The sequence below is a fragment of the Tachyglossus aculeatus genome, chromosome 4 (assembly GCF_015852505.1).
Source record: "Tachyglossus aculeatus isolate mTacAcu1 chromosome 4, mTacAcu1.pri, whole genome shotgun sequence".
NCBI lineage: Eukaryota > Metazoa > Chordata > Mammalia > Monotremata > Tachyglossidae > Tachyglossus > Tachyglossus aculeatus.
In genome coordinates, this window is record NC_052069.1 from 72,011,105 (window position 1) to 72,027,646 (window position 16,542).

The following is a 16,542-nucleotide window of genomic DNA, read 5'->3' on the forward strand; positions in this document are numbered from 1 at the left end:
GCATATATATATATATACACACATATATAGTCATTACAATCTTGCAAGGAAAAAGGCAGATATTTCATTTTTATATTGAAACATAAATACTCTAGAAATATTAAAATTTCTATATGTTTTATATCTGCTTATATCCATACATGGATATAGATTTGTAAAATAATGAACACTTTGGAAAAATAATACATTAAAATTATAAATGCGCAAAATACAAATTCACAAAAATATAAATGGAGTAATCTATCAATCAATAGTATTTACTAAATGTCTGTTCTGTGCAAAGCACTGTACTAAGCATATAAATGTCTCACAAGAAAAGAGGCAGGTATTATTTCAGTTTTGTATTAATGTGGAAAAGGAGGCTCAAAGATTAAATGATTTACTGAAGGTTATTCAAGAGACTCTGGTGATAGTTAGAATTCAAACTAAGATTCTCCGACTCACAATCCAGAACTCTTTCCACTAGACCACAGTCTAATTATGACCAGATGGTACCTTTTGAATTTCATTGACTTGAGCAAGTTATTTAGTGTCTCTGGGCCTCAGTTTCCTCATCTTGAAAATAGAGCTAAATAATTTATTTTTCCCTCCTTCCCTCTTAGATTGTATGACAGGAACCATGTTCAATTTGATTGTCTTGTATCTATCTGACCTGATTCCCAGGCCCATGCTCTATCAACTATGCCATACTGCTTCATCCTTATTATTAGCTGTATAGTCATTATTACTATCATTGTTAATTTAAGCAGTAGAATTTAACCACATTTTACTGGCTTCTAACAATGAGATCCTTTAATGTTCAAAGTAACTAATATATTCTACATTGCTATGTAACTTCAAACTCATCACCCTAAAAATTATGTATTCTTTCAAACTGTTGGCCTAAACCTCACATGAATTTTAGAGCTATCTTTTTTTTTCTTTCTAATGAAATAAATATATAATGTAATTTATAAAACTGTTAATTTTAGGATTGGGTCCATGAGAATGTAATTGCTTTTTAAATCTCCTTTGTTTCAATGTATAATGGTTACATGAGTATGCTAGTTTTGTCCAGGATAAAGAACGTTTATGTATCCTTCATTTAATCACTTTATTCCTTAAAAAGGTATTCAGTAGAACAGGAATAATATGCAGTGTGACAAACAAGAAAAATGTATCGACTTCTAGTTGGAATGCTTACACAGTTAACCATAGATCTTCTTTTTCCAGGTTAACAGGATTTCATCTGCCACCACCGGTTACAAGTACAAAATCTGTATTTTCACTGCGTTTGACAAGTGACTTTGCAGTGAGTGCTCATGGCTTTAAAGTCTACTATGAAGGTAAGTGAATCACCAGAATGTTTACGAAAATAATTTCTAATATTTGGCTTCTGCTTGCATGTGGAAAAGAAAACAAACATGCTTCAAGGTATCAATGCATAAATAAAAGCATGGGAACATTTTATTGTTTAATATTTTTCTTGAGAAACCCATTAGGTTTATCTTTTTTTAAAAATAGTCTTGCAATATAATAGATGCATTTTTAAATATGTTTTTTTCAGAAATAAACATCCGCAGATAACTAGCTGCTTTTCTAAGCAGAATTCTTAACAGTTTATCTTTAAAATATTCTTGCGATATAATAGAAATATATATTTTAAATATATATTTTCAGAAATAAACATACACAGGTAACTACCTGCTTTTCTAAGCACAATTCTCCAAAATGTTCAGTGTATACAATGTGAAATATATTAAAACTATTTAATTGAGGGAAATGAATGGAAAATGTTTTTTCCATTACCATGGTTCTAACCAGAAATTTCCTCCCATTGCTTTTATCATCCATCCTATCAGTTCTCTTCCTCCTATTAATCTCACTGCATCCCAACTCACCTGGGATTAAAGCTCTTTTAATCATCCCTCATGCTATGGACCTATTGTCCATGCCCTTTCCACTGCCTTGAAATCTCTCTACCATCCCATCGTTTCCAAAAGGCCTTTTTTAAATAGGTCTTGGGTTCTTACATACATATCTTTCTACAGGGATACGTATATGATTTTTGTTTCTCAAAAATATGAATGTAACTGTATTTAATATCTGTATTGACAGGTAATTATTTCTCCATCAATTTACATGTTGTAAATTGTATCTGTTCCAAATTCTCTAGAAAAAAAACCAAAACGTTTCTGCTATCTAATATAACATTAAGCATCAATGAATTATTGTTCAATCTCTGTTAAAGTAATTCTCAGCAAAATAATATTACATTAGTTGAGTTTTAGCATGGTTATGAATTTATGCAGGAGGCAGGATTTGCTGAATGATAGTGGTTTTTCCAGCAATCACATTTATTGAGTGCTTACTGTCTGCAGAGCACTGTATTAAGCACTTGGCAGAATACATTATAACAGAGTTTCTAGACATTCCCTGCCTCTCTTAATGGATAATTTTTCGGGTTAGGTTGAACAACAGTTTTCTTCTTGATTTCAAATATTGGGTAGCAAGCCAACTGCTAACACATTTTTAAATTTTTGAACACCTTTCTATCAGGGTCTTCATTTGTTTTTATAAGTTCATCTGTTTTGTTTTTTTTTTTTAAACTGATGCAGCTTTTTAATTCAGAAATCATATCCAGTGATCGTGTGGTCATTCATTCATTCAATCGTATTTATTGAGTGCTTACTGTGTGCAGAGCACTGTACTAAGCTCTTGGGAAGTACAAGTTGTCAACATATAGAGATGGTCCCTACCCAACAGCGGGCTCACAGTCTAGACTTCTTCATTTCTTTTGGCATCTTGGAATGATATGTAGGACCTTTGAGGTGTTCAATAATATATTGGTGTCTGTAACCTGGGATACACCTATTCTCTAATACTTCCACCCATCTACAATTTATTTTAGGGTCTGCAATACCCCATTAGACTTCATAATACTTCAGGGCAGGTAACATGTCTATTGGTACACTTCCAAGTTTGGTATAGTGCTGTGCACACAACATAAACTTAATAAACACGTTGGTTAATTGAATTTCCTGTATGTGAAATATTTTTCAGGATGAATTTTTCAATCAGTGGTATTTATAGAATGCTTACTTCATGCAGATCACTAAGCCCTTGGGAGAGTTGATGGACATGATCCCCATCCTTATTTTCCATAGTAGAATTTGATCTTGGAGTATTAAGCAGACCCAGTAATACTTACAGTAAAACCATTTTTTGACAGTTTTGCTGCTATCAATAAATTGTATTTATTGAGCACTTACTGTGTACAGAGCTGTGTTCTAAGTACTTGGGAGAGTACAATACAATAGAGCAATCAATCAACTGTATTTATTGAGCACTTACTGTGTGCAGAGCACTGTACTTGGGAGAGTACAACATACACTTTCTCTGCCAACAATGAGTTTACAGTCTAGACTGGGAGACAGACATGAATATGAATAAATTACAGATATGTACATAAGTGCTGTACATTCATTCAATCATATTTGAATATTTAAGTAAGTGAGTGCATATTTGGGTGCTTATTGTGTGCAGAGCGCTGTACTAAGTGCTTGGAAAGTACAGTTTGGCAACAGAGACAATCCCTACCCAACAATGGACTCACAGTCTAGAAGTAGGGAGGCAGACAAAACAAAAGTAGACAGGCAATAAATATTGTATTAAGCACTTACATATGAAGCACTGGGACGGCTTCAAAAATCAGGGCAGTACAGAAGGGAGTAGAAGAAAAGTCAGAGAGCTTAGTTAAGGAAGATTTCTTGGAGATGTGCCTTCAATAAGGCTTTGAAATTGGAGGAGAGTAATTATCTGTTGAATATGAAGAGGAAGGGTGTACCAGACAAGAGGTCACTGGCAAGATAGACAAGATTGAGGTACAGTCAATAGATTGGCATTAGAGGAGTGAAGTGTGAGGTGAGGTAGGAGGGTGTAAGGATTTAAAGCCAATGGTAAGGAATTTCTGTTTGATGTGAAGGTAGATGGGTAATCACTGGAGGTTCTTGTGGAATGAGTAAACATGGACTGAACATTTTTGTACAAAAAAATAATCCAGGGAGCAGAGTGAAGTATGAATTGGAGTGGGGAGAGATAGGAGGATGGAAGGTCAGCAAGGAGGCTGATACAGTAATCAAGGTATGTTAGGATAAGTGATTGGGTTAACGTGGTAGCCATTTGGATGGGGAATAAAAGGACGATTTTAGTGATATGGAGATCGAACAGACCTTCAAATCCCTCCATGGACTCATTTGCTCTCATCCTATCAAATTATGCACCCTTTTGCAGTCAATCAGTGGTATTTATAGGACACTTCCTGTGGGTACAGTACTATGCTAAGCGCTTGACAGAGTACAAGCGGGTAGTCAGTACCCCTGCCCTCAAGAAGCTTACAATCTAGTGGAGAAACAGACATCAAAATAAATTATAGATATGGGAAATTACAGGGTACATGCATAATTTGGTTGAGGGTGTGATGTAACAACATGCTTCAGTGGTAGAGACCCAAGCACACAGGTGATGTAGAGGTGAGGACCTGATATTCTTGTTAAATCAGACTGAGGACCGTTGTTTTTTGAACTCTAGTTTTTAGTAATCTTTACTCCACACAGATTTCCTGGCCTGTTTCTATTTTAGTCTGTGTTATCAATTTACAAGAAAATAAGGTATTGTTTTATTTCTGTTAAATGCAGGAAAGATCTTAGAATGCAATTATTTCCTGTTAGTTACTCTAAATAGAAATAGCTCAGATCATTATTTCTACATCTTCCTCTCTACTCCCAGTGAAGAAATGCTAATCAGTGCTACCTCAAATTTATTCATTTTTTCCTCAATCACAGAGTTATGTGAGGATAATGCCAAAGAAGGCTGTTAAACATAATTCTCCCTTAAATGAGAACCCAGTTAAAAATAAACTGGTAGTTGCCTTATGAATACTGTTCCAAATGAAGCCAACTGCAATTTATTCATTGTTATGTATTATTGAATTCAACACAATAAATATTATGGAAATAGTTCATTAACAATAGCTAAGGCTTCTGAGGAGGAGAGGTTCAATGCCCAATTTTTGACCTGGAGAAATATAGTTTAATTTCGAAGATGGTCTCCAGTATAAAAAATAAAAATAAGATAAGTAAAAAAGAGACATCACACTGTGAACAAAGTTTTCCCTTAAATTTCTCTTGTAAATTACTTAATTCCATTTTTTGAGACCTATCCTATGAGCAAGAATACTATTGACTTTTTTGTTTTGTTAAGGCATTTGTAACCGTGGCCCAGTGGAAAGAGTACGGGCTTTGGAGTCAGAGGTCATGGGTTCAAATCCCAGCTCCGCCACTTGTCAGCTGTGTGACTTTGGGCGAGTCACTTAACTTCTCTGGGCCTCAGTTACCTCATCTGTCAAATGGGGATTAAGCCTGTAAGCCCCATGTGGGACAACCTGATCAACTTGTAAACTCCCCAGCGCTTAGAACAGTGCTTTGCACATAGTAAGCACTTAATAAATGCCATCATTATTATTATCATTATTATTAAGCATTATGTACCAGGCAAGTAGTACTAAGTACTGGGGTAGATACAGGATAATTGGGTTGGAAACAGTCCATGTCCCATGTTGGGCTCACAGTCTTAAATCCTCATTCTGCAGATGATGTAATCGAGGCCCAGAGAACTTAAGTGACTTTGCCAAGACCACACAGCAGACCAGTGGTGGAGTTGGGAATAGAACCCAGACCCTCTGATTCCCAGGCCTATACTGTTTCCACTAGACCAGGCTGTTTGTCTTCCTTCTAGTATTATAACAAATATGGAATAGGAGAGCATGTGGCTGGAAATCAGGATAACCGTGTTCTAATCCCAGGTCTGCCAATAAATGCCTTGCTGCATTATCTTGATGAAAAATGAAACATCCCTTTTCTCAGTTTTCCCATTTTTAAAATGGGGTTTAAAAATTGTTCTCTCCCTGTTAGATTAAGAGCCATGGATGGGACAGGTTGTGGGTCATCTGGTTACTTTATCTACCCCTGTGATCATCACTGACCTTGGTACATACATGGTGCTAAATAAATGTCATTATTATAATAACTTTGACAGTTTGGGGTGGGGGGGTTTGGACGCTTCATTCCTTGAGATGAAATGTATTTTTCAAAATAACCTAATTCAAATACAATCTGCCACATTTGGGCTAAATATACATTACAAAAATAACACCTCTTTTCCCCCATTAGATTGGAAAAAACACGCATTTTACTCTAGTTCAAAATCCCAGACACCTATTCATACACAGATGGTGATTAATGCTATGGGAAGTTAAGAATTAAAACTCCATTCATTGATTGACAAATATTGGGCAAAGGGGGAAATCAGTCATTGGAGACCAATTCCTACCCACCAATGGAACTCAGTCTGGACACCCAGGAAGTAGAAGAACCACAAAGAGTGAGGGAGCAAGTAGATTTTTGTATGGGGTCCAGAGGGGTGTTCATTGTCCTAGATCTAAAAGTGTTTTCAAACTAAAAATAATAATAATAATGGTATTTGTTAAGTGCTTACTATGTGCAAAGCACTGTTCTAAGCATTGGGGGGGGATACAAGGTGATCAGGTTGTCCCACGTGGGGCTCACAGTCTTAATCCCCATTTTACGGATGAGGGAACTGAGGCCCAGAGAAGTGAAGTGACTTGGCCAAAGTCACACAGCTGACAATTGGCGGAGCCTGGATTTGAACCCATGACCTCTGACTCCAAAGCCCGGGCTCTTTCCACTGAGCCACGCTGCTTCTCTTCATCTAGAAGAGCTCAGTGGCTCCAGTTTGCACTAGAACAGAAAGCAGATGCAGCATGAGCAGTTAGAAGTTAAAGCCGTACTGGGATCACACAGCAGCATTCTTGTTACTGGGGAACCACAAATAATACATAGGTTGTAAACTCCTCAACTCTGCCTTTCATTGTATTCTTTCAATATCTCAGAACACTGATCTGCACACACTAGGTGTCCAGTGTGATGCCTCTGCAATACTAAGAGCATGGGCTTAGGAGTCGGAGGATGTGGGTTCCAATCCTGGCTCCACCACTCGTCTACTGTGTGACCTTGGGCAAGCCACTTAACTTCTCTCTGCTGTTACCTCATCTGCAGCGTGGCTCAGTGGCGCAGCGTGGCTCGGGGGAAAGAGTATGGGGTTGGGAGTCAGAGGTCATGGTTCTAATTCCTGCTCCCCCACTTGTCAGCTGTGTGCTTTTGGGCAAGTCACTTAACTTCTCTATGCCTCAGTTACCTCATCTGTAAAATGGGGATTAAAACTGTGAGCCCCACGTGGAACAAACTGATCACCTTGTATCAGTGCTTAGAACAGTGCTTTGTACATGGTAAGCACTGAACAAATGCCATTATTATTATTATTATTATTACCCCAGTGCTTAGAGCAGTGCTTTGCATATAGTAAGTGCTTTTCAAATGCCATAATTATTATTACTAGGAAGCAACATGGCTTTGTCGAAAGTGCATAGGCCTGAGTGTCAGAGGACTGGGTTCTAATCCCAATTCCATCATGTAACTATTGTGTCATCTTGGGCAAGTCATTTCACTTTTCTGTGCATCAGTTGCCCTCTTCTACTAAATGCAGCTTCAGTTCCTCTTCTTCCTACTTAGGCTGTAAGCCCCAAGTGACTCCTATTGTCTTGTATTTACTCCAGGGCTTAGTACAGTGCTTAGTATATTCATTCAATCGTATTTATTGAGCACTTACTGTGTGCAGAGCACTGTACTAAGCGCTTAGCAGTATTAAGTGCTTAATAAATACAACTATTATTATTTTTACTATTATTACTCCATAAATAATACCATACTTGAGAACTGCTATTGATTGATACAGACAGGGAAATTTCAAGGCTATCCAATGTATGTGTATTTTGAACCTCTATAGGAACTTTGTTCCCAGATTCCCATCTAAGCCTGTGGCCACTTATAGAAGTGTAACCAGCAATGGACATAATTAAAACTCAAAGACGACCCTGTCAAGCTTTCTAGATCAAATTACTATTCAGGGCCTTTAATCAAACACTTTTGTGAGATACTGAGTGTATTCTTGTAAAGCAGCTCTACTTCAGCAGAATCTCTTCATTTCCATACTTCCCATTGATCACACACCTTCCCCTTTGACTCCCAGTGCTGAAGGCAAAGCAACCAGGATATTTGCATGTCTTCACTCGGCAACTCTCTAAAATCTCTTTTTCCTGGGATTAGTTTATACATAATTCTGAGAATCTACACAAACTTTTCTCTGTTCACAAAATGTCAACTGGATTCTGGGAACAAAGCCAAATGCAACTGTCCTCAAGTCTCAGAGCAGAGTCCCCTTCTATTCGGCAACAACTCATTCACTTCCATGGCTTCAACTACCACCTCTATGCAAATTAATCTCAAATTCATTTGAAATTTCATTTGAGATTCACACCGAGAAGCGGCGTGGCACAGTGGAAAGAGCCCGGGTTTCGGAGTCGGAGGTCATGGGTTCAAATCCTGGCTCTGCCAATTGTCATCTGTGTGACTTTGGGCAAGTCAATTCACTTATCTGTGCCTCAGTTACCTCATCTGTAAAATGGGGATTAAGACTGTGAGCCCCCTGTGGGACAACCAGATTGCCTTGTAACCTCCACAATGCTTAGAACAGTGCTTTGCACATAGTAAGCACTTAATAAATGCCATTATTATTATTATTATTAAATTGACATTTCCGTTCCTTCTCTCTCTCCCTCTCTGCCGTCTTACATTTCCTAATAATTCTATTCTGACAGGTTTGACACCTGTCTACATGTTTTGTTGTCTGTCTCCCCCTTCTAGACTGTGAGCCCGTTGTTGGGTAGGGACCATCTCTATATGTTGCCGACTTGTACTTCCCAAGCGCTTAGTAAAGTGCTGTGCACACGGTAAGCACTTAATCAGTACAATCAGTACTTAATCAGTACAATCGAATGAATGAATGAATGTCCTACTGATGCTTAAAACTCAACAGGTACAAAAGAGAGCTCCTTATCTTCCCACCCAAACACTGTCCTCCCCTTGAATTTCCGATCACTGTAGACAGTACCGTCATCCTTCCTGTCTCTCAGGGCCTTAACCTTGGCATAATACTTGATCCTTCCTCTCTCATGCAACCCACATATTCAATTTATCACTAAATCGTGTCAGTTCAACCTTCACAGCATCACTACAATCCGCCCTTCCTCCTCCTTCCAAACTGCTAGCGTAAGTCAAGCACTTACCGTATCCCTCCTTGATCACTGAATCGGCTTCCTTGCTGGTGTCCCTGCTTCTGTCTCTCTGCACTCCAGTCCATACCTCAGTCTGCTGCCCAGATCATTTTTCTACTAAAACATTCGGTCCATGTTCCCCCACACCTCCAGAGCAGAGTGGTTGGCCATCCACCTCCACTGCAAACAAAAACTCCTCACCAGTGACTTTAAAGCACTCATTCACTTTCCCCACTCCAACCTTACAACCCAGGCCACTCATTTTGTTCCTCTAGAATGAACCTACTCACTGTACTTTGATCTCAACTGTTTAGTTACCAACCTCTCAACCACTTTCTGCCTCTACCCTGGTACGCCCTGTCTCTTTATATCTGACAGATAATTTCTCTCTCCACCTTCAGTCATATTGATGGCACATCTCCTCCAAGAAGTCTTCCCTCACTAAGGCCTGAATTGCTCTTTTCCTGCTCCCTTCTGTGTCACTCTGATTTGCTCCCTGTATTTACCCCTCCCTCAGCCCCACAATCAATCAATCATATTTATTGAGCATTTAATATGTGAAGAGCACTATAACTAGTGCTTGGGAGGGTATAGCACAGCAATACAACAGACAATTCCTCTGCCCCAAATAGGTTTACAGTCTAGAGGGGCACAGCATTTATATACATATCTGTAATTTTTTCATATTAGTATCATCTCCCCCTCAAATCTATGAGCTCATTGTAGGTAGGGAATGTGTCTACCAACTCTGTTATAACTTACTCTCCTAAGTGCTTAGTACAGTGCTGTGCACACAGTAAGTATTCAATAAATACATCCCAGACTGAGCCCTCCTTTTCCTCTCCTCCTCCCCATCCCCCCTACCCTACATCCTTCCCCTCTCCACAGCACTTGTATATATTTGTACAGATATATTACTCTATTTTACTTGTACATATTTACTGTCTTATGTATTTTGTTAATGATGTGCATATAGCTTTGACACCTGTCTACATGTTTTGTTTTGTTGTCTGTCTCCCCCTTCTAAATTGAGCCCATTGTTGGGTAGGGACCATCTGTATATGTCACTGACTTGTACTTCCCAAGCGCTTAGTACAGTGCTCTGCACACAGTAAGCGCTCAGTAAATACAATTGAATGAATGAATAAATATGATAGAACTGCAGCTGGATATAATCTACTCACAAGTTCAGTGACACAACTCTGCAAAGCAGAGAGAAGAACCAAATTCTGTTTCAATCTAACAATAAAATCTATTGATAAATAGCACCCAGTATACAAAGAGTGGCAACAAAGGCAAACAGTGTGCAAAAAGTAGATCTTCCGTGGAGTTTTTAATGAGAAGAAAAGGAAATGTGAAAAGAGTGGGTGTCATTAGGGAGTTTTAAAATAACTTAGTTTTTCTGTCATCTAACTTTAGAACAGAGAACCTTGCTCAGTATTTTTGAGTGCTCTATAAGTTCAAAGTGCTACATGAATACTGAAATGAATAAAAGAAGCATGCATAAATTGCTACTAGGCTTTATAAAGCCAAGATTCCACATCTAAGGATGGATATACTAAAGGATTAAAAGCACTTTAATATGGAAAGAAAAAAAGCCTGGATAATCATGATTGAAGTGTTCGACAGTCATGATAAGTGGGCAGGGTGAGTACAGAAATTATTCACCAAATCCCATACTACCACTGAATTGTCAAAATAGAAGACTCAAAGCCACAAAAGAAAAGCCTTCTCCCCCACATTAGAGGGTAGTCATTACATGGTCCAGTGGATAGAACATGAGCCTGGGATTCAGAAGGCCCTCAGTTCCAATCACACTCCTCTTGTCTGATCTTGGGCAAGACACAACTTCTCTGTGCCTCAGTTACCTTATTTGCAAATGGGAGTTAAGACTATGAGCCCCATGTGGGACATAGACTGTGACCAAACTGATTAACTTGTATCTACCCCAGTTCTTAGTATAGTATCTAGTTCATAGTAAATGGTTAACAAATACCATTTCATTAATTCAGTTGTATTTATTGAGTGCTTACTATGTGCAGAGTACAGTACTAAGCGCTTTGAAAGTACAATTCAGCAACAGAGAATCCCCGCCTACTACTGCTGTTACTATTGCAACTGTTATTACTACTACAATTACTGCTAATACTACCATTTGAGAAGCAGTACGGCTCAGTGGAAAGAGCACATGCCTGGGAGTTAGACGACGTAGGTTCCAATGCCAGCTCCACCACTTACCCACTGTACGACCCAAAAAATCGTACTTGTTGAGGATCCACTACGTGCAGTGCTCTGTCCTAAGTGCTTGGGCAATTACAGTAGGCGCATAGAACATAGAGCTTCCTGTCCACAAGGAGTTTACATTCTGACTGGGGAGACAGACATCAACATATTTACAGAAATGCTAGGGATGGATATACTCAATCAATGACATTTATTGAGCACTCATTGTTTCCAGAGAATTGTACTACTTTTTTAGGAGGGTGCAATGGAGTTGGTAGACATGATCCCTTAGTTCAAGTACCTTACAGTCTAGTGTACTTATGAATAAATACATATATGTACTAGTGATGCATGATGTGACTTGATGTGTGGCCTTTTGCAGCAGAAATTTATCCTTTTGTAAGATGTTCTTATGTGTCCACAGGATTATTTTAACAAGCCTGCATAATGAGAGACTGAGAGTTGGTAGGAAAGGTTGACAGTATCAATAACCAGTAATTTACATAACTTCCATCTCTGTATTCAGAGACTGAAAGCACTCAATTCTTGGTGGAACCAAGTTTTGTTGTCTGTCTCCCCTTTCTCGACTGTGAGCCCATTGTTGGGTAGGGACTGTATCTGTTGCCGAATTGTACTTTCCAAGTGCTTATTAGTACAGTGCTCTGCACATAGTAAGCACTCAATAAATACGATTGAATGAAACGAATGAATATTCAGGTTAATAACATGTCCTCTCTCTCAAAATGTTTGCTGATTAGGAGAAATCTGTTTCAATTTTTGCCTTATAATTTTAGAATTAATCATTTGTTCTTCCTATCACTTTCATATGTTCCTTAAAGTATCCGGGAAGTAATTAAAAAGTCATCAGGAAGTAGCTCTTTGTCAAAATCATTGAAGATTTTAGTTTTCATCTCAAGAATAATGCACATTTTCTGAGTTAAAATTTACTAGAATGGCATCAAATTTCATAAACATACTCTTTTAAAAGTAAAAATAAATCATAGTCAGTGTTGTAGTTCTCACTTCTAAGGTTCTAATTTTAAGTGAGTTGTTTCTGAAGTGGTGACATTTTCTTCTATATAGATATTTTGTTCTGTTTCTACCTTTTCACTTGCTCTTTGTTACTAGCTATTAAATTATACATTTTGGGTTAATTCAGTTTGTTTTCCAAAACGTCTCAAAAAATGTTTAATTTTTAAAACTCCTGTCTTTGAATGTCTCTGCTTCTGGCACTATTTGGAACACTTTTATTGTATTAACTTCAAATTTCTAGGCATACAGTGCACCTTACTTGGGTTTACAGATGTTTGGTATCTATCCAAGACACTGCAATGACACAGTCCAAAGGGAGAATTACTTTAAGTACTGCTGTAGAAATTCAGGCAGGTGTTTTCCCCTTGATCCTCAACAACATTTTCAGTCTCTGGCGGAGTGAATAGAAGAGACTTGGAAGAAATCCATTTGGCAGCCTTTTAGAAACAGAAGCCAACCTGACTTGCCAATTGAGATCCTGGGGAGTTTTACCTACTCACGAGAATTTTTCCTCTTCACCGATAAAGCATAATTGTCCTCCAAAAACAAACCCCTCCTAAAATCTCTCCATGGTTTGTTTTAACAAATTAGAGCAGAGACTGAGTGGTAGGTTTTCATTATCCACATCAAACAATTACCACATCTATCACACAGGGTTTCTACAGCTGTAGGCATTTCACACCAATATGTCTAAAAAATCCTATCAAGTCTTTCCAACCAAAAATCTCTATTCTCTCTGCATTTCTTCTTCTAATAGAGAGCTTCTGTTGACATTAAAAAAAAACAAAACAAAACACAAAAAGACCCCAGATGTCTAGTGAAGGTGAATGAAGAATTGAGAGGGCAGGTTTATCCAATCTGTCTTTCTAGATCTATCCCATAAAAATAGAACAACATACTGGACCTGAACTCCTTTTGAATAACTTATTGGAGGAGCAGCTAAGCAGTTCCAACACACTAAATTACTCCCAGACTGAGTCAATCCTAGATTGGAAATGGCTCCCTGTAGTTGTTGGGTTTTTTCCTCCATTTATCTACCTTTCCCCTCTGCTTCACTTATCTTCCAGCACTAATTCACCCTCTTGGTGCTGGCCTGACTTTAATTGTAAAAAGGTGAGCTGCTTGAAAGACAAATGGAAACAGATTGAGAAAAGACATGAGAGAGATTGAGACCCAGGGTCAAAGAGAATGCAGATCTTTTTTTTTTAATTTTCCTCTTTTTCAGCATCTTCTGCTCTCAGTTTTTAGCAATGCTACATATGGAGCTTCTTGGGCCCAGTGTACTGTAGGAAGCAGGGAAATAGCGTGGCTTGGAGAGAACGTGGGCCTGGGCGTCAAAAGTCCTGGGTTCTAATCCTCCCTACTCCATTTACCTTCCATGTGAGCTTGAGCAAGCCACTAAACTCCTCCGTGCCTCAGTTTCCTCATTTCCAAAATGGTGATAAAGACTGTGAGCCCCATGTGGGATGAGCCCTCTATCCAACCTGTTCCCCAAGTGCACAGTGCTCTGCACACAGTAATCACTCAAATACGATTGAATGAAGGACTACCTTTTATCTACCCTAGTGTTTAGAACAGTGCCCAATGTCACACAGCAGACAATGCTATTATACGTATATTTTTTTTTAGTATTTTTTGCAGATATTGCCATGGAATATTGATGCTAGTTTTACTTAGCATTTGCACTTAGTGTTAATACAGCAAAGTTTGACCTTTCCCTCCTGAAGGGTGCAGTTTACATTTTGTGTAAACACCTTGTTAAACTTAATGCCCTTCGGAATATCGCATCCTGTGATTGCAACCAGCCGACAGATAGGCTCAAGCAAGGCACAGGAACTGTAATAGATAGATTAGGATAATTAAGCGAAAGAAGCTGGATGTAATGGTCAGCCAGTATAGTAAAAAAAAAGGCTGGGGGAAATGCCTGTGGCTGCTGCTCTCTGTTATCCTAAAGGACAACAGTGACAGCTCGGGAAGGAGATGGGGCTGCTAGTGCTGGCCTCTGACGGGACATGGACAGAATGCCTAAAGAGATTAATCATCCCGCAGTAGGAAATCCTCATTGCCTCTGGGTTGGAGGGATTAATGCATTCCAAAAACAGTGTAGTTCTATGGAAAGAGCCCGGGCTGGAGAGTCAAAGGTCATGGGTTCTCATCCCGGCTCCGGTGCTTGTCAGCTGTGTGACTTTGGGCAAGTCACCTAACTTCTCTGGGCCTCAGTTACCTCAACTGTAAAATGGGGATGAAGACTGTGAGCCCCACGGGGGACAACCTGATGACCTTGTAGACTGTGAGCCCACTGTTGGGTAGGGACTGTCTCTATATGTTGCCAATTTGTACTTTCCAAGCGCTTAGTACAGTGCTCTGCACACAGTAAGCGCTCAATAAATAAGATTGATTGATTGTATCCCCCCCCAGCGCTTACAACAGTGCTTGGCACATAGTAAGCGCTTAACAAATGCCATCATCATTATTATATGATGTCTTACGGTGAAACTGAATGTCGTCATTTGTTCCGTCGGTCAAGCTGAGTCGTGAACCCCCACGCCGTCCCTAATTGGCTCTACTGGGATGTAGCTCCTCCTTATTAAATTTTAACTGACGATATTTATTTCTTCATTAAGATATTTAAGTGCTTACTATGGTGCCAGATGCTGTACTACATGCTGGAGTAGATTAAAGCTAATCAGATTGGATAGAGTCCATGCCCCACCTGGGGCTCACAGATTTATCCTCGTTTTACAAATGAGGTAACTGAGTCACAAGAAGTGATGTGACTTGCCTACAGTTACACAACAGATAAGTGTCAGAGCCGAGATTAGCAATGAAGTCCTTCTGTTTCCCAGGCCCATGCTCCATCCACTAGGCAACCTGCTTCTCCAAGTATTAAAGTCTATATACATGTACCAGAAGCAGCATGGCTTGGAAAGAGCATGGGTTTGGGAGTCAGAGGTCATGGGTTCTAATCCCAACTCTGCCACTTGTCAGCTGCGTGACCTTGGGCAAGTCACTTAACTTCTCTGTCCCTCAGTTACCTCACCTGTAAAATGGGGATTAAAAGTGTGAGCCCCACGTAGGACAGCCTGATTACCCCGTATCTACCCCAGCGCTTAGAACAGTGCTTGGCACACAGTAAGTGCTTAACAAATGCCATCAATATTTTTATGATTATTATACCAGAACATCTTTATGGTAGAATATGGGATGTTCTGAATAGGGAGTGTCCATGTAGTCACTATCAGTTGGAAACAACTCCGAGACATTTGGAGAAGTAGAATATCCCTTTAGCAACTATTTATCCTCCTTATCATATTTATTCTATTTATCCTCTATTGGTCTGTTAGCACCCTGTACTTCTTGTACCAATTTCTACGTGAAATTGTACTTTGTTTATCAGTCTTTTTCTCAATGACATATTATTATAGAGAAGCAGCGTGGCCTAGAGGAAAGAGCCTGGGCTTGGGAGTCCAAGGTTGTGGGTTCAAATACCAGCTCCACCACTCATCTGCTGTGTGACTTTGAGCAAGTCACTTAACTTCTCTGTTCCTCAATTATCTCATCTGTAAAATGGGGATGAAGACTGTGAGCCCCACGTGGGACAACCTGATTACCTAGTATTTACCCTAACGCTTAGAACAATGCTTGGCACATAGTAGGTGCTTAACAAATACCATCATCATTATTATTATTATATGATAAGAGTGCTAACAGCTACATTGCTGTTTTCAATGGTCCCTTGAAAATACTGAAACTACATTCAAACCTCGATTTGATTTTGGGTCTTGAAGTCATCAGTGTCAGCATTCACAGTCAGAAAAACCGAGGTGCGTGGACTACCTGAATGCCATTTAGAGTAGATTTTGTTTTTACTGAAGGAGTTTAAAATCATCCTAAAATTAAATGGCATCTTTGGCAGAGTTGACTAATAATAAACCAAAAATGAAACGTGTAATCATAATTAAATTTTTCAATGTAAAACAACTTACAATCAGAAATATTCAAAAAGTACAATGATATACATTACCTATTTTCGTTTTCCAGTAAAATTAACCAAGGTG

At 38.9% G+C, this 16,542-nt stretch overlaps 1 protein-coding gene across 1 annotated transcript in view; it reads left to right on the forward strand.

Moving 5' to 3' along the window:
* CSMD3 (CUB and Sushi multiple domains 3) overlaps positions 1–16,542 on the forward strand; it is a 781,433-nt gene that overhangs the window by 169,721 nt on the left and 595,170 nt on the right. The window contains exon 3 of the mRNA XM_038745631.1: positions 1,213–1,325. Within this exon, the coding sequence (XP_038601559.1) occupies positions 1,213–1,325 (113 nt within the window). The remainder of the gene's footprint in view (positions 1–1,212; positions 1,326–16,542) is intronic.